This window comes from Panthera onca, chromosome C1 (assembly GCF_046562875.1).
Source record: "Panthera onca isolate mPanOnc1 chromosome C1, mPanOnc1 haplotype 2, whole genome shotgun sequence".
Taxonomy (NCBI): domain Eukaryota; kingdom Metazoa; phylum Chordata; class Mammalia; order Carnivora; family Felidae; genus Panthera; species Panthera onca.
Window position 1 is genome coordinate 33,753,956 of NC_138346.1, and position 22,174 is coordinate 33,776,129.

The 22,174-nt window shown below is 39.8% G+C and overlaps 1 protein-coding gene and 1 pseudogene across 2 annotated transcripts in view; one reads left to right on the forward strand and one right to left on the reverse strand.

The window, feature by feature from the left end:
* The first annotated feature begins 11,245 nt into the window (after window positions 1-11,245).
* The window catches only part of SUMO1 (small ubiquitin like modifier 1), a 28,597-nt gene continuing 17,668 nt past the window's right edge, over window positions 11,246-22,174 (forward strand). The window contains exon 1 of one of the 2 annotated variants that reach the window (XM_060622983.2): window positions 11,246-11,400. In XM_060622983.2, the coding sequence (XP_060478966.1) occupies window positions 11,389-11,400 (12 nt within the window). In that variant the 5' untranslated portion in view covers window positions 11,246-11,388. The remainder of the gene's footprint in view (window positions 11,401-22,174) is intronic. The other variant, XM_060622982.2, reaches the window with a different exon arrangement.
* On the reverse strand, window positions 20,258-20,865 carry LOC132671780 (large ribosomal subunit protein eL21 pseudogene; annotated as a pseudogene).

Consider the following 22,174-nt stretch of genomic DNA (forward strand, 5'->3'; position numbering starts at 1 on the left):
TGTTTCTTTACAGAAAAATAAGACTATACTGGGCTGCCTGGGTGGCTCAGTCAGTTGAGCGTCCAACTTTAGCTCAGGTTATGATCTCATGGCTCATGGTTTCAAGCCCCGAGTTGGGCTGTATGCTGACAGCTCAGACCCTGGCAACTGCTTCATATTCTGTGTCTCCCTCTCTGCCCCCCCCCCCATGCTCCCCCTCAAAAATAAATAAGTTTTTTAATTTAAAAAATAAGAAAAAATAATTCTGTGTTTAACTTTGTGAGAAACTGTCAGCCTGTTTTCATAGCATTTGCACCATTTATATCCCCAGCAGCTACATTTGAGAGTTTCAATTTCTCTGCATCCTTGACAACACTTGCTATTTTCCATTAAAAAACCCCACAAAACTGTCTATAGGGTATGAGGTAGTATTTCATTATGGTTTTGATTTCCTCTTTTAATTTATTAAAACAGTTTTTTTTTCTTGCAAAGAAGCATATGAGTGGCACTTTTTGTATAGATGTAGGGTGAGGGGGCAATCATTGTCTATAATCAAAATGTAGTAGGAACTTTTAAAACTGCGTGTTAGTCAGGATAGGACAGATTATGCTGTGGTAACCAGAAGTTCCATGGGGTGCCTGGGTGACTCAGTCAGTTAAGCATCTGACTTCAGTTCAGGTCATGATCTCACAGTCTGTGAGTCTGAACCCCAAGTCAGGCTCTGCACTGACAGCTCAGAGCCCGGAGCCTGCTTCAGAGTCTGTGTCTCCTTCTCTCTCTGCCCCTCCCCCGCTGGTGCTCTGTCTCTGTGTCTCAAAAATAAATAAACGTTAAAAGTTCCAAAAGTCAATGAATTAAAATAATAATGGTTTATTTCTTTCTCACACTACATGTGTACTGTGTGTTGGCAAAGGAAGGGGCTGTATTCATCATGGTCACTCAGGCTCTTGCTCTTAGGCTAACAGTCTTAGGCTAGCAGTCACTATCTCTAAAGGTGCTAAACTGTGTACTAGAGGAAGACAGATTTTGGGGCTGTTTCACACTGTCAAATTACATATTCCGTTACATGTTCTCCTGTAAATGATATTTGTCACTTCCATTCACGACTCACTGGCCAATACTAGTCATAGGACCTCATTCAACCACAGGGAAGCTGGTAATCCTATTGTGTGCTTGGAAGGTTGAGGGTCGAATATCTTTGGTAAGCAGCACTCATATATACCAGAGTCTGCCCTTCTGGTCATAAAATACTTGGCTCACTCTCCTTCTTGCAGGTAAAATACACTCGGCATCCTCCTAGAGAGACAAACCAACAGTGTCATCTAGTCACAGCATCAAGCAGTAGTCTGCAGTCAGGGAAGCAGTGAGAACATCCCATTAGTCCAGGTGTGGGTCTCTTGTGATCTAGAGACCTGTGAACTAAAGAGGCAAGTTATCTGCATCCACATACTCAGTATGCCAACTGACATGCCAACTATAATAAAGTCCCCATTTAGAGAGGGGAAGAATGGAAGGCACAGAGTAGTCACTTGTCCGAAGATGTTTTATCCTTGTGGTGAGGAATGTGGTCTTGTTTAGGCCTAATCCTGGTCTTTGGGAGGGACTCCTTTGTCCATTGTTCTCCAGGTCTCTTGCTGCTGCCCTTCTGGAAGATTCTTTTTGTTACTCTCCTTGGTCATATGTGAATAGTGGACATTGTAAAGCATACTTTTTTAGGGATGTTTTGCTCAGCTTTGCTAGCCTACTTTCTGCTTACAAAGTGCTGGGCCCCCAAGATTTGCTGACTTTTTCAATCTAGAATTATGGTTTCTTTGAAGCAGTGTACCTCTTTCAAGAACCTAAGTCTTTTGGGAACTTCTACTTCTGGCAGAGGGAGACTAGCTTGCTTTGAACTAACTTACCTGTTGAGACCTACTAGAAAAGATGGAGAAAAAGAAAAAAAAAACACATTTATTTGAAAGCATCTGAGACTTACCAAAGCAATGAGGATTTTTAGGGAAAAGGTGGCAGAGAGAAGTCTAGAGATGTAAGCCCTACTTTGGTGCCATTTTTCACATTGTGGAATTTGCTGACCCAAAGGTGATGGCTAAGAGGATAAGAAACTGAGCAGAAAGCAGCGGCTGAGAGATGGAGAAGCTGAACAGAGCTTTGGACTAGACAGGTAAAACATGGAGTTCAACTGAAGAATATACATTCCCCCCCCACCAAGTACATGTGCATCACTTACCGAATTGACCATATGCTATTCTCAGCAAATCATTAAGGACTGAAATCATATAAAGTATGTTTTCTGACCACTGTGAAATTAAGTGAGACATTTATAATAAAAAGACATGTTGAAAATTATCATACATTTTGAAATTAAGTAATAAACTTTTATTTATTTTTTATTTTTAATTTAGAGAGAGAATGCATGTGAGTGGGGGAGAGGGCAGAGGGAGAGAGAGAATCTTTTTTTATTTCCAATTATATATTTTTAATGTTAAATATTTTCCAGTTGTACATGCACAGATTTTATTTTAAAAAATTTTTTAGATGCCTATTTATTTTTAAGAGAGAGAGAGACAGAGCATAAATAGGGGAGGTGCAGAGAAAGAGGGAGACACAGAATCCAAAGCAGGCTCCAGGCTCTGAGCTGTCAGCAAAGAGCCCAGTGCAGGGCTTGAACTCATAGACCACAAGATCATGACCTGAGCCAAAGTCAGATGCTCAACCACTGAGCCACCCAGGCACCCCTCAGACTTTAGAGTCAAATAGTTTCTACAAGGCTTGCTATGGAAATCAACAAGTTCCCTGCTGTACTTTCTAGTTTTCAGTTCCCTCAAGGTAACTACTTCCAATTGAGAAGAGCACAGAGCCCAACGAGGGGCTCAATCCCATGACCCTGGGATCATGATCCAAGCTGAAATCAAGAGTTGGTTGTTCAACAGACTGAGCCACCCAGGATTCCCAAAGGAATAAACTTTTAAAATAATCCATGAGTTAAAGGAGAAATTACAGTGAACAGTAGAATTTTTAAATTAAATAATAATGAAAATATTAATGCAATATGTCAAATTTTATGGGATGAGGCTGAGGCTGTGTTTAGAGTGAAATATTTACCTTTATTTTTTGCTCCTTCCCTGAAATATTTACCTTTAAAAATACATACACTTATTAGAAAAAAAGAAAGGTTAAAAATCAGTGATCTCACTGTTAATCTGATAATGCTAGAAAAAGACCAAATTAAATGCAAAAAAAAAAAAAGCAGAAGAAAGTGGCATAAAAGCAGAATTTAAAAAGCAATAAATTTACAATATAGAGAATCATGAAAGCAAAAGTTGTTTTGTTTCCGTTTTTTTTTTTGGGAAATGACTAATAAAACTAATGCACCCCTGATGAGACTGGGAAAAAATAGAGAAGGTACAAACAAGCAATATCAGGAATAAAATGGAGGGCATCCTATTTATTCTAGAGGCTTACAATATTTATATGCTTTATTCTATACTTGATACATAATAGCTTCAGAATATATTATTAATATTAAAATTATTTAAAATTTACTTGTTTAAAGTTTATTTACTTTGAGAGAAAGAGAGAGCAGGGGAGGGGCAGGGAGAGAGGGAGACACAGAATCCAAGCAGGCTCCAGGCTCTGAGCTGTCAGAGCTGGGAGCGGGGCTCGAACTCATGGACCTTAAAATCATGATCTGAGCCGAAGTCAGATACTTAACCGACTGAGCCACCCAGGTGCCCTTCTTCTTTTTCTTTTTTAAAGTTTATTTATTTATTTCGAGAGAGAGCATGTGTGAGTGAGAGCAGGGAAGGGGCAGAGAGAGAGGGAGAAAGAGAATCCCAATCTGGCTCTGTGCTGACAGTGTGCTGACAGCATGGAGCTTGATGCTGGGCTCCATCTCACCAACCTTGAGATCATGACCTGAGCTGAAATCAAGAGTCAGTCACTTAACTTAAGCCACCTAGGCACCCCTCCTCCTCTTCTTCTTCTTCACCTTGTTCTCCTCCTCTTCCTTCTTTTTTCCCTTCCCCTTTCCTTCTCATTCCCTTCCCCCTCCCCCCTCCTCCTTCTTCTAAACTTCTGTATCTTCTGATTTCTTTCCCCCGTGAGAAAATATGAGTGCAGAGTTGCAAGCTACACTAATGTCTAATTATATGGACAGTTCTGTTCATAGAAGACAATATGTTTTTTTTTTAACTTTATTTATTTTTGAGAGACAGACAGAGAGAGGGAGAGAGAGAGAGAGAGACAGAGAGGGAGAATGCTAGTGGGGGAGGGGCAGAGAGAGAGAGGGAGAGTGAGAATCCCAAGAAGGATCCGTGAGAGTTCCACTGGGGGCTTGATCCCAAGAACCATGAGATCATAACCTGAGCTGAAATCAAGAGCCAGGCACCTAACCGACTGAGTGCCACCCAGGTGCCCCAGAAGACAATATGTTAATTGCACCTGTAAGTTTAATATAAAAGGCCTCTTCTTGAGAACTGATATTATAATAGGGAAATTATTTTTAAAATTGTGGTAGTTGAAGTTTTTTTAAGTTTTTTGGATGATCTTCCGAGGGATGGGAAATGTTTGCACTTTTTGTTACTTTGCTTTTGAATAGCATCTGAGGCCATTCAATAAATAAATAAATAAATAAATACTCCTTCAGACAGCAAAGAGGTTGTTTATCCCTGAACTCAGGAATTTATTCTTGGCTAGTTTGTTCATCAATTAATACAACTGTGGAATTTGTTTTACCCATAGTGCCATGTTAGTGCAGGAAAAACCTGTTGTGAATCTTTGCGGGGGAAGGGAAGGAGAGGAGAGATAAAGAGCTGTTAATACCAAGGCATAGGTACATAGCAGATGTGCAGGTAATGTTTAATTTTAATTTCTCCAAGAATCTTGTTTGAGAAATGATAGAAAATTGGTCCAAGTTCTTGGTGTTTCTTAGTCCCTCCAATATTACTTTGAGAACACCATTCTTCCATTTAGTTTAAAAATTTGTCCTTCTGGGGTGCCTGTGTAGCTCAGTTGGATGAGCATCTGACTTCAGCTCAGGTCATGATCTCACAATTGATGGGTTCAAGCCCTGCATCAGGCAGGTTTTGTGCTGACAGCACAAGGCTGTTTGGGGTTTTCTGTCTCACTCTCTCTCTGTCCCTCCCCAGCTCAAGAGCTCTCTGTCTCTCAAAAAAAAAAATAAATAAATAAACATTTAAAACAAACAAACAAACAAACAAACAATTGTTCTTCCTCTTTACTACTATCACCAAACTTATTCATTTGTTCATTGGCTTCCTTACACTCCAGGCCCTGTAGTCACCGAGAGTGATTTCAATTTCTTTTTCTTTCTTTCTTTCTTTCTTTCTTTCTTTCTTTCTTTCTTTCTTTCTTTCTTTCCTTTTCTCTCTCTCTCTTTCTTTCCCTTTCTTTCTTTCTTTCTTTCTTTCTTTCTTTCTTTCTTTCTTTCTTTCTTTCTTTCTGAGTGAATTGAATTTCTATGTGATAACCTACCAACACCCTAGTCTTCTATTCCTCTGTCTCTTCATTTCTTAGGGCACTTGAGCCATGTACTTCCAAGTCCACACCCTAGTCCTTGTTGTCACCAAGATTTTCTCCACTTCTGAGATTCTAAATTCAGACCACTCTCTTATTGACATAACACACCTAAGGAATGTAAGACACTTCTGGCAATAACTGTGGTTCACTGTGGCTGTGATTCTGGAGGCGAGGAGTGAGGGGGGAAAAAAAGAGGAATAAACTCTTGAGGACATTCATCTAAATTTCAGAGGTTTACTTAAATTTGAAAACCCTCACAGGTGATTTTGATGGGTATCCTGCAAGGAGCATTTCTCCTGCCCTCTTTACCTGTTATATATCACTGAAGGAACTGGATCCAAGATCTCCTGTGCTCAAATACTGACTCCATCACTTGGGTGAATTCAATCTCTCTTGTCTCTGTTTTCTCATCTATAAAATGAGGATAGTTTTATTACTTTATAGGATTAAGTGAAATAATAAATGTGTAGTACTTGGAAGAACATCTGCCACTCAGTAAGTGTTAATAATTAACATCAACAACATTTATATGCCCCTGATTTCCAAAGCTCTTATGTTCAGCCCAGACTTCTCTCAGTGCTCCAGATCATATCAATTGCCTCCTGGACATCTTGCCTTGAATAACTCTGGTACTGCACACTTACATCTAAAACTTATCTTTTTTTTTTCTTTGCAAATCTGCTCTTCTTCTCCAAGGTTTTCTATCAAATCTTTTTTTTTTTTTTTTTTTTTTTTTTTTGGGACAGAGAGAGACAGAGCATGAACGGGGGAGGGGCAGAGAGAGAGGGAGACACAGAATCGGAAGCAGGCTCCAGGCTCTGAGCCATCAGCCCAGAGCCCAACGCAGGGCTCGAACTCACGGACTGCGAGACTGTGACCTGAGCCGAAGTGGGACGCTTAACCAACTGAGCCACCCAGGGGCCCCTCTATCAAATCTTTAAATGATATCACCATATCAGGTTACCCAAGTTAGAATCTAATAAATATCCAAACCTGATGATTGTATCATCTTCATTTCCATTTCTACTACCATTGTTCTAATTCCCTGTAATTCTCTTTTTTTCTTTTGGATTACTGCTGCAGCTTTCTACCTTATTTCCCTCGGTTGTCTTGCTTTTCCCCACTGGAATCTGGTATAATTTCTTCCCCGGGTTAAAAACACATTATGCCCCCCTTACTCTTCCTCCCTCCACTTCCAACCTCAGGCCTTTCAGGATTAAGACCACATTTCCTAATATGATTTACTAGATTTTCAGTGAACGGCCCCTTACTTTCCTTTCTGGAGTTTTCTTTCTAGCTCCTACCTCCCAAACCGTGGTCCTATCATACAGAACTTGTCATGCTTGCCTCTTTCCCTCTTCCCACTTGTCTCGGCCAGGAAAAAGATCTCATTTTACTTCCTCTAGCTTAAAATATGGTCTGTGGGGGGCGCCTGGGTGGCTCAGTCGGTTGAGCGGCCAACTTCGGCTCAGGTCATGATCTCGCGGTCCGTGAGTTCGAGCCCCGCGTCGGGCTCTGTGCTGACAGCTCAGAGCCTGGAGCCTGTTTCAGATTCTGTGCCTCCCTCTCTCTGACCCTCCCCTGTTCATGCTCTGTCTCTCTCTGTCTCAAAAATAAATAAATGTTAAAAAAATTAAAAAAAAATATGGTCTGTGGAATACTGGAGGACCTGAGACCTTTTAAGGGGGTCTTCAAGTTCAAAACTATTTTTGTAATAATATTTAGACATTATTTGCTTTTTTCACTGTGTGGACATTAGCACTGAGAGTGCAAAAGCAGTAGTTTGTAAAACTGCTGGCCTTTTAGCATGAATCAAGATGGTGATGCCAACTATACTAGCATTCATTGTATTCCTCACTGTGATGCACTTGAAAACAAAAACGTAGTTTCACCTAAGAATGTTCTTGAAAGAGTAAAAAATTAATTGTGGTAGGCTGAACAATGGCCCCCTAAAGATGTCCACTTCTTGATCCCTGAAATCTGTGAATATGTTACCTTACATGGCAAAAAGGATTTTGCAGGTGTGATTAAGAATCTTGAGATGAGGGGCGCCTGGGTGGCTCAGTCAGTTGAGCGTCTGACTTTGGCTCAGGTCATGATCTCACGTTCCATGAGTTCGAGCCCCGCGTCGGGCTCTGTGCTGACCACTCAGAGCCTGGAGCCTGTTTCAGATTCTGTGTCTCCCTCTCTCTCTGACCCTCCCCCATTCATGCTCTGTCTCTCTCTGTCTCAAAAATAAATAAACGTTAAAAAAAAAAAAAAAGAATCTTGAGATGAGGTGGTTATCCTGGATTATCTAGATAGTTCAATGGAATGACAAGAGTTCTTACAGGAGGGAGACAGAAGGGTCAGAGTCAGAGAAGCAGGTGTGATCACAGACAGAAGCTGAGGAGAAGAAGAGGGAGAGGTGAGGAGGAAGGGGTCAGGAGGGTGAGTAAGGGGGGCTAGTTGCATGGAGGGGGGCTAGCATGCATGGAGATGAAGAAAGGGACCACAAACCAAAAAACGAAGGTGGCATCCAGAAGCTAAAATAGGTAAGAAAAGGAATTCTTCCCTAGATGCTCCAGAAGGAACATGCCCTGCAACACCTTGACTTTTGACTCTCAGAACTGTAAGAAAATAAACTGTGTTGTTTTAAGCCATGACTTTGTGGCAGTTTCTCCTAGCAGCAGTAAGACAGAAACATTAATTTTGTTAAATTTCAATGCTCAAATAACATTTTTAAATATTCTATATGAAGAAGTACAGCCATTTCTTCTACATAAGATGGCTATCTCTAGGAAAAGCACACAAAAGATTGAGGTATAAGCTGATTTAGCCACTTTAAAAAAAGGAACACTGTTTTTAAGTGACAGAATATGGCAGGTCAACAATCATTATTCAGACTTAGAGCAGCTATTTTCTCAAAAAATGAACAAAAGAGCCTAGCAAAGAAAACTACTGCCAATATTTGTTGTCAATGACAGAAGTTGAGCTTTTACATAAAAATTAGCATTTTGAGGGACACCTGGGTGGCTCAGTTGGTTAAGTGTCTGGCTCTTGATTTTGGCTCAGGTCATGGTCGCATGATTCATGAGATCAAGCCCTGCATCAGACTACGCACTATCAGCCCAGAGCCTGCTTGGGATTCTGTCTCGCTTTCTTTCTGCCCCTCCCCAACTTGTGTGCAGCACACATGCATGCACTCTCTCTCTCAAAACAAACAAACAAACAAACAAACAAATAAATAAATAAACTTAAAAAAATTAGCATTTTGGAAAACTAGTATTCATCATTGTGAATTTGACAGTGATGAATACAAGTTTTTTCTGATGAGTCTAAAAATAATATTATTGAAGATGTTTTTTGATGAATCTGTGACAATAGTGAATATGATTTTAAAATATTTCATAATGAAATGTGTCAACATTTAGGAAATCTATATGATTCATTGAATCAATGTTTTTTAAATGAGCAATCCATGATGTTACAAAATTATGCATGAGTAAAATATCTATACAAAGTGTAAGATAGAGCAATGGATTTTTTATGTAATAGAGAACAAAAAGTTCATTCTCTGTCCTCTCTCTCTGCCCCTCCCCTGCTCACTCTCTATCTCTCTCTCTGTCAAAATAAGTTAAAAAAAAAAGAATCATTCTTTGTGGCTCTTTCCCTTCACTTAGCATGTTTTCAAGGGTCCTCCACATTGTATGAGTAGTTCATTTTCATGACCTAGTAGTATTCCATTTTAAATGTATACCGTTTTTGTTTACCCATTAGTTAGCTGTTGGCATTTGGATTATTTCCACTTTTTTGCTATTATGAATGATGTTGCTGTCAATATTTGTGTAACTGTTTTTTTGTATGGACATGTCAATTCTCTTGGGTATATATCTAATAGAATTGATAGGTCATGATAACTTTAACAATTTGAGGAATTGCCAGAATATTTTCCAAAGCATTTTATATTTCCACATGGTGTATATGTTCCAATTTCTCCATATCTTTGTTAATACTTATCATCATCTGTCTTTTTGATTATAGACATTCTAGTGGGCACGAAATGGTACTTCACTGCAGTTTTAATATGCATTTCTCTGATGGTTAATGATGTTGAATATCTTTCCATGTCCATTTCTCCATTTGCATATCTCATTAGGAGCAATGTCTAGTCAGATCTTTTGTCCATTTAAAAATTGTTTCATTGTATTATTGGGGTGCCCGGGTGGTTAAGCATCTGACTCTTGATTTCAGCTCAGGTCATGATCTCATGGTCATGAGTTTGAGCCCTACATTGGGCCCTTCACTGACAGTTCAGAGCTTGCTTGGGTCTCTCTGTCTCCCTCTCTCTTTGCCCCTCCCCTGCTCACACTCTCTGTCAAAAATAAACATTTAAAAAAATTATATTATTTATCTTTTTATGATTGAATTGTAATAGTTCTTTATGTATTCTGAATATGAGGTCCTTATCAGATATATTATTTGCAAATATTTTATTCATTCTTCAGATTTTTTCAACACGAAAGACAGTTTTTAATTTTGATGAAGTTTTATTTATTTTTGTTTGGTTGCTTCCATTTTTGGTGTCATATCTAAGAATCCATTGCCTAATCAAAGGTCTAGAAGATTTATGCCTGTTTTCTCCTAAGAGTTTTAAGTTTTGGCTCTTACATATAGGCCTCTGATCCATTTAATTTTTCATATGTTGTGAGGTAGTGATCCAAATTCACTCTTTTCCATGTGGATATCCAGTTGTCCCAGTAACATTTGTTGAAAGACTTCTTTTACCATTAAATTGTCTTGGTATTCTTGTCAAAAATTAATCAATGTATGAGGGTTTGATTTAATTCCAGATTCTCAATTTTATTTCATTTACCTAGATCCTTATCTTCTACCCTATGCCAGTAGGGCCACTGTATTTTAAAGATGAAATTATGGGGCGCCTGGGTGGCTCAGTCAGTTGGGCGACCGACTTCGGCTCAGGTCATGATCTCACGGTCCGTGAGTTCAAGCCCCGCATCGGGCTCTGTGCTGACAGCTCAGAGCCTGGAGCCTGTTTCAGATTCTGTGTCTCCCTCTCTCTCTCTGACCCTCCCCCGTTCATGCTCTGTCCCTCTCTGTCTCAAAAATAAATAAATGTAAAAAAAAAAAAATTAAAAAAAAAATAAAGATGAAATTATGTAAGAATCATTTTTTAGCTCAGAGCAACCAATTCTAGAGTTGGAATTACCTCCTCCTCCCTACCAGTTTAGAACTTTCCCAAGAATCTCTTTCATCAGTAGCCATCAAGATTGTGTCCAATGGGATCGTTTTGTTTTGTTTTGCTTTTTGAAAAATCAAGGTCATGTGTCAGGCCAGGTGGCTGATTAACCACAAGTTATCTCTAAGGTAAGAAGTACTGGTATTCAATAGAATTTATTTAGGGAAGTTGACGACCAAAGCCAGGAAGGGACAATAGAAATATCTTGGCTCAGCTTTCCAAAACGTGCAAGGTGTCGGAGGGGTGGGAGTGCGGGCTGTCAGTACGGTTCCAAACAGTGAGACTGGGGACCGGGAACTTCTCCCCTGGAGTACAGGCTCCGGACGGAGGCGAAGGGTCGTCAGTAGAGCTGGGGAGACTGGTGTTAATTCACTCGCGCTGCCACCAATAAAGCAGCTCTCCGGCCTCCCGCCTCCCGGCAGCTTCCCCCACCCGTTTTCCCGCCTCGCCTTTCCTCTTTTCCCGATCCCTCCTCCCAACGCGTAGCGGAAGTGACGCGACGCGTAGCGGAAGTCCCTCCAGCCGCGGTGTTGTGCTGTGGGGAAAAGAGACGGATTTGTAAACCCCGGAGCGAGGTTCTGCCTACCCGAGGCCGCTGCTGTGCGGAGACCCTGGGTGAAGCCACCGTCACCATGTCTGACCAGGTACCGGACTGGGAGCGGTCTGATAGCAGTGGCCGAGTCCTTACTCGGCTGGTGCGCCTGCCTCTCGGCTGGGGCCGGGGATGGAGGCGCGGGGGAGGGGAGCGCGGAATGGGGGAGGGGGCGGCCGGTGGGGACTCGGCCGGAGAGGGAGGGGAGTGGACTAGTGTTGGAGTCGCTGGGGCCTGCAGCGGGCCTCCGGGAGCCGCCCTTGCTCCTCTCCCGGCCTGCTCATTACCCCCCTCCCCCCCCCCGCCCCAGCGTCTGTGATCGCGGCCTCCCTCGAGTCGTTCCCCCTTCTTTTTCCGGGGTCGGCCAGGTGCAGAGCCCAGCTTCAGCTTCCCTGAGAGGGTCCCTGGGGAACATGTCTGTCTCCCTGTCCTGGGGACTGACTGTAGAAGCAGGGCCCTAGGCCCCAGTTATGTAACGGGAGACCATCCCAGCCCGGGAGGCTCTGTGGCCCTGAAAAGCGGGTGGACTCCACTTTTTGGTTCTCGGTGTTTAGGTTGTCCAGGAGTGGGGACGTGGGGGCGGGAGACGTCTGGTGTTGCTGGGAACCTAAAAAGCTCTGCTTTCTGTTCGGATTGCAGCTTGGGTAGGGCCGCCGCTGCTCTGCTGAGTCTTTTGCAGTGTGTTGGTGCAGAGCTGTCGCCTCTTTTCTTGTACTTTCCCATTTCTTACTCGGGATTGGTTCAGAAACTCTCCAGTTGTAAGAGAGCACTCAGAATAACCAAGAAACAAAGTAGAAAGAAACTGCTAGGGCAACATTTCATCTGGGCATTAACCTGAAGCTGACTGATACTTTTGAAGGAAAGGATAGGAAAACTCAATGTAGAGCAGTTGCATAACATTCACAGAAAGCTGCCTATTATGGCAAAGTGCTCCATCTCAGTGTTAATATAAAAAATTTACTTGGGATTTGCACTCGATCAGGAGTGTTCAGTTTTGCTTGGTAAGTTTTTCTTCCTCATCCTTTTTCAGTTAACCATGTTTATGGCTAGTTTTTAATTCATAACGTTTGTGTCTGGACTTCGTTTTGTTTGCTCAGATGACTGTGACTTTTTAAAGTCTCTTTGGATCTTTCGCTTGTTTAATGATATTTATCTAGAAAAGTTATTTTTCATTTAACTCCATAATGTACTTGCACTTTTAAATTTAACACACTTGTTTCCCTGGCTTTTAACCTGGTTCAGTTTTGTACCAGTTTGTGAAAGCAAGTGAGGCTTTTGTGGATTTGTACTATTGTGCAAAATGTACGTTGGTATTTTTAAAGCTTAATCATAATCTAGATTAATTTTGGATGGCTCTTAACAATCTAGACTAATTCCCAAGTTGGTATGGGAATTATAAGTGGCATTATAAGTATCTCCCTGGATAGTTGTTTACTTGGTTACCAGGGAGGAAAGAACAGGTGTAAATGCTTAGTTTCATCAGCCTTTTTTATTTTGATGCTAGGAAGCATGTTGAAATTTACTATAGTCTGATGAAAGAGCAATGTACAGAAAGAATTATAAACTAAATTACAGAATTTATTGCTCCAGTCATTGAATTCCAGTCATTGAGAGAGACATGAAAGAAGAAATAAAGGACCTAGTACACTAACAGGTGGCCAGAAGTTCTTTAGATTCTGTTTCAGAAGGTCTTTGAGGCCAAAACTATTCATGATAATACTAGGACATTATTTGTCTTTTTCACTCTGATCCTTTCCTGTGTTTTCAGTGGCGTTTTTTAAACACTAACGTGGCCTGTGATATCACAACAGATTGAAATGTAGAAGCAGATGTGAAAATCTAGCTGCTGTTAAGCCAGACGTTAAAGAGATTTGCAAAAATGCAAAATAGTGCTGTTCTTCTCACTAGAAAAAACTGCTGTTCTTCTCATTTTATTTTCAATAAAAATATATTATTTGTTAATATATAGTGGGGCTTTTTAAACGGATAATTAAAACATTTCTCAGTTTCAATGTCTTAACTGTAAACCCGAATAAATATAACTAACCTAACAAAAGCTTTATGGAGTTCCAAATAACTTTTTAAGAGTATAAGAGTCCTGAGACCAAAAAGTTTGAGAACTGTTCCTCCATTCTGTTTAACTAGCATCATTATTAATAATCAAGACCCAGTACAGTTTCAGTGTTGGGTGCTAAGGATTTAAAGAGGTATGAAGCTGAACTCTTACCCTTAAGAGGCTTATGAGCAAGAATAAGAATCTCAAGTTATTACTGTGCAATATCAGCAGCACGAGACTGACCCACTGTCCCCAAGAGACAATCTTAACTTAAACCAGGTTCTTTAAGGAGGATGCATTTTCTGAGGCACGTCTCAGAAATTTGTTATCTGGCGCTAAGACATTGCAGCTGAGTAACAATTTTAGGTTAAAATACAGGTGGACGTTAAAATCACACAAGACTTGAATTGCTGGGTTTTCTGTTGATGAGTGAAAAATTATTTTGTGAATTTGAGTAAAATACCTTTCCTGTAATTTTAACAATTGCCAGCATTATCTAGTGGATTTGTGAACCATTGCTGAATAATCGTCTACAAGAGGTTCTAAACCTAAAGTTCATGGGCCCTAAAGGCTGAAAATCATTGAAATTGTATGGGGCGTTTTGTTATTTTTACATGTGTATTTTTCTTTTAATTTATTTTGAGAGCAAGTGTGTGAGCACAAGCGGGGGAGGGACAGAAAGAGAGGGAGAGAGAGAATCCCAAGCAGACTCCACACTGTTAGCACAGAGCTCTACGTGGGGCTTGAACTCACAAACCATGAGATCATGACCTGAGCTGAAATCAAGAGTTGGATGGCTAACCGACTGAGCCTCCCAGGTGCCCTGGTATGTGTGTATTTTTTTAGGGAGAAAAGGCTTATAGCTTTCATCAGAGGTACATGATCTCTCAAAAAGGATAAAGACAATCCTTTAACCGATAGTAGATCTCATTGGGTGCTCTCCTTTGCCTGATCTCAAGCAAATCTAAGCACTTACATAGAACCAGAAGCTTGCTATCAAAATTGGTGTGGGTAATTTGTACAAATATTTTCCCTTTTTTCTTCCCTTTATTCAAGTTTATAGTGTTCCCGCCATGCCCAAATCATCAAAGGCAGCATGGACTTCAGCTCTTTAATTCAGGTCTATTAATTTGTAATAATTAGATGACTGATTTACTTCAAATGCTAACTATTGTAAGTAAGCATGTTCACTCTCCCCACCCCCACCTCAGAGAGAAACTGAATGATTTTCTTTTATTTTCCTTTTAGTCAAGGATTTGGAAGCATTATGTAGTTCTGGTTATCTTACAAACTACCTCAAAACTTAGAGGCTTAAAATAAGTTTTCTATTTTGCTCATATATCTGCAATTTGGGCAGCCCTGTGGGCTGGACTTAACCATTGCTCCTTGTTGTGTAGGGCCTCAACTGGGATTACATGGTTGGGCGCTGGAATGGATGGGCTCTTCATAAAGTCACAAGGCCTCTCTTAGTGGTTTCACCATGTGTTTTGCTCAGCATAGGAACCCCAGAATATTGAGCTATGGCAGCTCAGGGCTCATAAGAGTGTGAATGTTCCCAGAGAACCCTGGCTGGAAACCTCAAGCTTCCTAGGACCTAGCCTTGGAAGTCACTTCTGTAGTCTGTTGGTCAGGCAGATCACTAAGGCCAAACCAAATTCAAGGGAAAGGCATTTATTTATTTATTTATTTATTTGGGGGATCTAATTGACCTGTAATATGTTAGTTTCAGGTATACAACATAATGATTTGATATTTGATGTATGTAATGTGAAATCATGATCATAAGTCTAATTAACATCCATCACCACACAGTTACAATTTTTTTTTCTTGTGATGAGAATTAAATCTCTTAGCAATTTTCAAATATGCAGTACAATATTAGCTGTAGTCAACAAGGGAAAGGCATTTAGACTTCATTTCTCAATGGGAAGAGTAACAAAGAATTCATAGGTATCTTTAATCTGCGACATTAATTGTATTTCTTCTGTCAGGATTGCATTATTCCCTGCAATATTCTTTGTATCTTCCTGTTGTTGATGTTTACTTATCTTACTGTTAGCTTGAGATAGTAGGAGAATATGATGAATTGGGTATATATTAAAATTAATAATTATGTATACTACTATTTATATGTTAAAAACTGTAACTATAACTTAAGCATGTAGTGATACATACAGTAAGCATTGCATGCCCCGGGAGAGGATTGATAGATATATTCTATTTTCTCCCTGATAGATACATGAGGTGCTGTTAGTGGATGTTGCAAACATAAAAGTTATTAATAAAACATTGCAAATAAAATGTTACCTAAACAATATTTAATAGTATTTTGAAAACAGAGTATGATTGTAATGGTTGTAGTACTCGTGAAGGTAGATGAGTAGTTCAAATTCAAAACTATAAAGCCATTGTCAAATAGGTCTTCATACCTTTTAGCCCCCTTAGCATTTAGAATGTCTTTTATATTAGCAATGATTGCATCCCAGATAAACCTCATTGACTGTGATACTGCCAGCAAAGCTGAGAATGTCTCTGTTATAGCTTTTTTTAAAAAAATGTTCATTTCAGAGAGAGAGTGAGCACAAGTGGGAGAAGGACAGAGAGAGAGGGAAAAAGAGAATCCCAGGCAGGCACTGTGTTGAGTGCAGAACCCAATGTGGGGCTTGATCCCATGAACCATGCATGAGATCATGACCTGAACCAAAATCAAGAGTTGGACGCGTAACTGACTGAGTCACCCAGGTGCCCCTCGACTATAGTTTTTATATATAGTGTTAAAATTATTTACTTAAGTGTTCTTCTCCATTAGAATGCTTTTGAGGGTCAGGAATCAGGCTTTTTTATTCATCCTTTTTTCTTGAAGTGCCCAGCACAGTGACTGGATACTTAGTTTTTTTGAAGGAATGACTGGTCAGATTCATTCATTTAAACAAGTTATTTATTGAATGTTCTAGGCACCATTCTAAGCCCTAGAATTGGAGGGTTGCCTCAGAAACTTGAAGCAACTGGTATCTTCCTCCTCTTCTTTTAGCCTCCGTGATGTTTTGTTATTGAGGAAGAGTTGGTTGTCATGGAGTAGTTTTCTTTTCATGGTGATTTTACATTACTTCTTGATCTTTACTTCTACTAACAATAGACCTGGAAACTTTATTTCTAAGATCTAATCATTTGTTTCTTCCAGAACATTAGAATTATTGTGGATAATTTTCTCTAAGATAGGTTTAGTATCCCATTTTAGAATTTTCTGAAATTGTGGTTTTTGGGAAGTAGATAATTTTTGATATTCTGCTTCTTTAAAAAAGTCATGAGTATGGGGCTACTGGGTAGCTCAGTCAGTTAAGCGTCCGGCTTCGGATCAGGTCATGATCTTGCATTTGGTGAGTTTGAGCCCTGCATTGGACTCAGTGTTAACAGCTCAGAGCCTGGAGCCTTCTTTGGCTTCTGTGTCTCCCTCTCTCTCTGCCCTCCCCTGCTCATGCTCTGTCTCTCTCTCAAAAAAATAAACATTTAAAAAAAATCTTTAAAAAGTCATGGGTACATTCTCACATCTACTATTGAGCACCTTACTTTTACAGTTAAAACATTTTTAAAAAATCTATTTTAAGTAATGCCTATACCCAATGTGGGGCTCGAACTCATGACCCCAAGGTCAAGAGTTGAATGCTCTTCTGACTAAGCCATCCAAGTGCCCCTTACTTTTACAGTTTAAATTGTGGATATTCCTGCAACATAACTTAGGTTATTTAAAGATGTGTTATATTTATTATACTTTTTTATTTTGATCATTCTTTTGGTCAGTTGCTTTTACTGAGCTAGTGAGAATCTGTAGGAAAAGTGGAGTTCTGTTTGCTGGACTCTGTTTTCAATATCTAGGCACAGTTATTTTTCAAGATTTTACCAAAGATTGATATATGTATCAAAAAGTGCACATAAATGCATAGCTTGCTGAATTTTGACAAACTGATCACATTCATGCAGCCAGTACTCAGATTAAGATCCTCTGCTCTGACTACTAATTAGATTAGTTTTGCTTGTTTTTAGACATTATAATGTTACGTAAATGGAGTCATATGGTATATACTTCTGTATTCGACTGTCTTTTGCTCAGCATTGTTAGATTCGTCCCTATTATTGTGTTCTTAAATTGCATTGCTAATTATATTCCATTGTGTGACTGTACCACAGTTCTCCACCCTGCTTTTGATGCACAAGGAGGTAGTTTTCTAGGTTCTGTTTTTTTTTCTTTTAATGTTTATTTAAATTTTGAGAGAGAAAGAACACATTCGCACAAGCAGGGGAGGGGCAGAGAGAGAGGGCGACAGAGGATCTGAAGTGGGCTCTGCACTGACAGCGGAAAGCCCGATGCGGGGGCTTGAACTCATGAACTGTGGGATCATGACCTGAGCCAAAGTCAGTTGCTTAACCAGCTGAGCCATTCAGGTACCCTAGGTTCTGTTTTTAACATAAGACAAATGATACCTATTTACAGTACCTCCTATGTCAGTTTGGATTTCTTTTGGGCCGAGTAACAGAAAACGTGTTATATAGTAGGTTAAACAAGTATGTGTTTATTTTTCTCATGAAATGAGAAGTCTGGGGGAGCCTGGGTGGCTCAGTTGGTTAAGTGACTCTTGATTTCAGCTCAGGTCACGATTTCAGGGTCGTGGGATTGAGCCCCACGTTGGGCTCTGTGCTGAGTGTGGAGCCTGTTTAGGATCCTCTCTTTCCCTCTGCCCCTTACCTCTCCCCCACTCACACATTCTGTCTCTCAAAAAAAAAAAAAAAAAAAAAAAAGGAAGTCTAGACCTAAGTAGTTCAGGGCTGGTGAGGCAGCTCCACAATGCCTTCGTACTCTTTTCTCCCCCATCCATAACAGATGTTTTCACCCTCATGCCTGTCTCCTGTGGGCACAGAGAAGTTACTTTGTGTATTTGTTCCAGGTAGGAGAAAGAGATGGAGCAAAGGGAAAAAGTATGCGCCAACAACAAATCTGTCAGTGTTTTTTATCTCATTGGCTGGCACTGTGTCACGTGGCCGTAATAGAAGCTGAGAAATATGCTTTTTGGCTGGGCATACCTAGGCTTCCCTTTGTAAGGAAAATGGAGAAAAGGGATATTGGATAGGTAATTAACAATGTCTGCCAAACTCTAAATGTGTTTGCTGGTACTTTTGTATACAGTCAAGCCAGTTTGTTCCAATCTTCGTGTAGGTCCGTAGTCTAGGCTCAAAGAGTGGTTTGCACAACCAATGTGATTTTCAATTACAATTTTTAGTTCTTGGTAAGTTGCACATCTAGTGTTTAACCACCGTTCTAGAGTTGAATGTAAATTTGCAGAAGATCCAGTGTCCGGACAGCTTGACTTAAATGTTGAGGTTATGGAGCTAGGTCTGGTTGGTTCCATTCCAGATTTCCAGTACTGTGTCTTAAGTTTGAACACACAGCATGAATCTGAAAATGTATGTTTATTTTGTGTTTTTAGAATTGTGGTAAATCCATTGAAATAGGAGGGGGCTGATGTTATTGTATTTTGGGTTTTATATCTTTTAATAATGGGTGTAAGAGAATTTACAACTTGAGCTATGTTGAATTTTTTTCATTAGGAAATAAAATGAAATAAACTGAAGAATTCTAGTCAGACCTGTGGTTAACAGATTTTTTGATACTTTGAGTGATTGCATTTTCTGTGAAAGGTTTTATGGAAAACTTTAATATGTATGTAATTATATCCATATACCCATCTCCTGGCCTATTTTATTTCATCTACATTACATTGCTCTAATCTACTCCCTCATAGTCTGAAGACAATCCCAGGTGTATAATTTCATCATAAATATTTCAGTATGTATCTGATATGTGATAATAGTTATCACACCTTAAAAAATGAGCAGATTTGTTAATGTCCTCAAATAAGAGTAAATATATTCTTTGTTTTGGGGTTTCCCCAGAATCTCCCCACCTCCTTTCAGAAGAATGAACAACTCTTGTGTAGCTGGAAGGGTCATTGACAGATGGGAGGTAGTTAAGTGTGATGTCCTTTCATGTGATTAAATTGTAAACATACAGATTGCCAGTGCCCCTAAGCAGAGTTCTTGTTCTTTCGACTTTGAAATGGCACAGTAAAATTCTCATGAATTTTGTACGTTTGTAAATGGATTTTGTACATTTGTTGTGTTTTTCATTCTTTCCAGCCTAATTCTCTTTCCAAATCCAACCATCTTCTATTTACAAGCTATTCCCTCTATGGCTTGGAAAGAAAAGTTGATAGTGCCTGTAACGTGGTAAATTCCTTTATCATTCCAGTTACCATGATTCAGGCTCTGGATGACACAAACCTGAAAATTTAGAGGTTTTTAGTTCCTTTCTTTGATCTTGTACGTATATTTACTTTTCTTTCCATTTACCTGTTTCTTCTGTTCTAGGGCTGTGTATCCTTTCCAGCCGAATCAACCAGCCCTCTCTGGGAGTCTCTTTTCTCTGATGACCTAGTGTCCCAGAGCCAGTGCTGAATGCTTTCACTGTTTTGTAGCTAGTGTGCCATACCATTCTGTATTGGCTGCTTTTTCACAGGGGACAGAAGGAAAGAAGACATACAAAAGACACTGAGATCACTGGAAATGATCATTGGCCTTTTTTGGCCAAGATCTTCTCATTTTTCAGACTAGTTTGTCAAAAGAAAAAAAGATAGTACATGAAAAGCTGGATGACTGCATTAAGCAAGCATGAGGCTATTAAACAAGTGGTATAGATGATATTGCCATAGTGCTTCAGAGTTGGGAAGAGATCACCAAAATGTAGTGACTAGGGAAAGTGGTAACTTATTTTTGGAAATTTCATATCCTGATTGTTCACGTGTTCTTTTTTTTTTTTTTTTTTTTTTACAGTCTTGATGTCTTTTATTTTTTTTACATTTATCACGCCATGAATTCATAGGGAATGGGTTCCAATAGCTCAGGCTCCTTTCCATTGGTTCTCACAAAGTGTGCTTCTCTTTGTGGGGCAGGCTGGCGCTTCAGTCGAACCCAAGTACCTTTCTCCTTGGCTTCCTTGTTTTTCTGATCATTTTCCTTCACACGCTTCAGGAAGCTGTCTCGGCTCTTTGAGTGCTTAATGTGCTCAATACGTACATTAATTCTCTTAGCAAGAATCTTGCCCTTAACTTGTTTGTTTACAACAATGCCAACAGCATGCTGGGTAACATTGTAGACTCTTCCGGTTTTGCTATGGTAACATTTGTGGGGCATTCCTTTTTGAACAGTGCCCATTCCCTTGATGTCCACAATATCACCTTTCTTGTAGATTTGCATGTATGTTGCCAAAGGAACAACTCCATGTTTTCTAAAAGGCCTAGAGAACATATAGCGAGTACCTCTCCTCTTTCCCTTTGTGTTGGTCATTTTGGTGAATTACTGGAAGATGGCGGTTCCGGCCGAAAGGAAGGCTGTTCACATGTTCTTATGCAGTTGAAGTGAATTATCTTGTATTTCAACTGTGACTATAAAAAACTGAAAGGATTTAGTAAGATTTTGTGGGGTGATACAGAAAATAATGTTGTCTCTTTGATTCAACAGCATTAAGTAGCCTAGTATTTGCCTGGCATTACAGAAATTATAAAGATGAAAAAACTTGGGTCCTCTCCTTGTAAACTTGTAGGGAAGTCAAGACATACAAAACTGTCACAGAAAACATTAACTTATTTAACAAGAATATTGAATATCTTCAAAGAACCAGCCACTGTGCATGATCAGAAATAAAGTAAGCCAGTGAGGAACTCAATCTGGTAGAAGATACAAATAGGCCAACATGTGGTTATAATAGATAAAAGTAAGCATGGGGATGTTTAAGAGGGTGATTAGAGAAATCAGTTTGTAGGAAGTGATGCCTGAGTGAAAGGAAAATAGGGTAAGAAAGGGCTTCTAAGCAGAGGTGATTAACAGGTATAGATATGATGAAGATAAGGTAGAGGTGATATGTGTAAGGGATTGTAGATCAATATGGCTGGAGCAAAGGATATTATTAGCAAGAGAGATAGGAGATTAAGGCTGGATTGCTAGCTGGGACCAGTACATGAAGTACCAGTGTATGTCAGCTAAGAAGTTTGAATTTAAGATTCTGCCTGAAGATTATGGGCAGATAGTATTGCATTTTAGAGAGGTGGCTCTGGTGGTAGTTGGAGAATTGAAGGGAGCAAGACTGGGGAGATCTGTTGCAGTAATATTAAGGAACAACAATGAATACCTGAAATAAGGCAGTGGAATGGAGAGAAGAATAAACTTGAGAGCCACTAAGGGATAATAACATTGTCAGAAGGATGGATGATTAAGTGTGAGATTTAAGAGAGGAAGTCTAGCTAAAGATGACACCTGAGTTTCTGTTTTGGACAGTTGAGTGTATGGTAACCGTTTTTTGTAATTGAGAGTCCAGGAGGAAATTTGTTTTGTTTTTTTAATGTGGTTTTCAGGAAGAGGAGTTAAAATTTACAGAGGAGTTGGAAATAATGCATTCAGTTTTAGGTACTTACATTTGGGTACCCATGGGACATCTAAAGTGGAGATACTCAAGCATTTGGATAAATGAATGAAAAACTCAGAAAAGTCAGGTTGGAGAGGATGACTGTGAGTCATTAGGATCTGAGAGGTAGTTGGAATCATGGGTCACCCAAGAGAGAAGGCAGAAGATTGAGGACCTGGAATCCAGAGGAGACTCCCAGCATTTAAGGAAATAGCCAAGATAAGGAGAGAATGGAATCTTGGAGGCCAAAGGTCGAGAGTT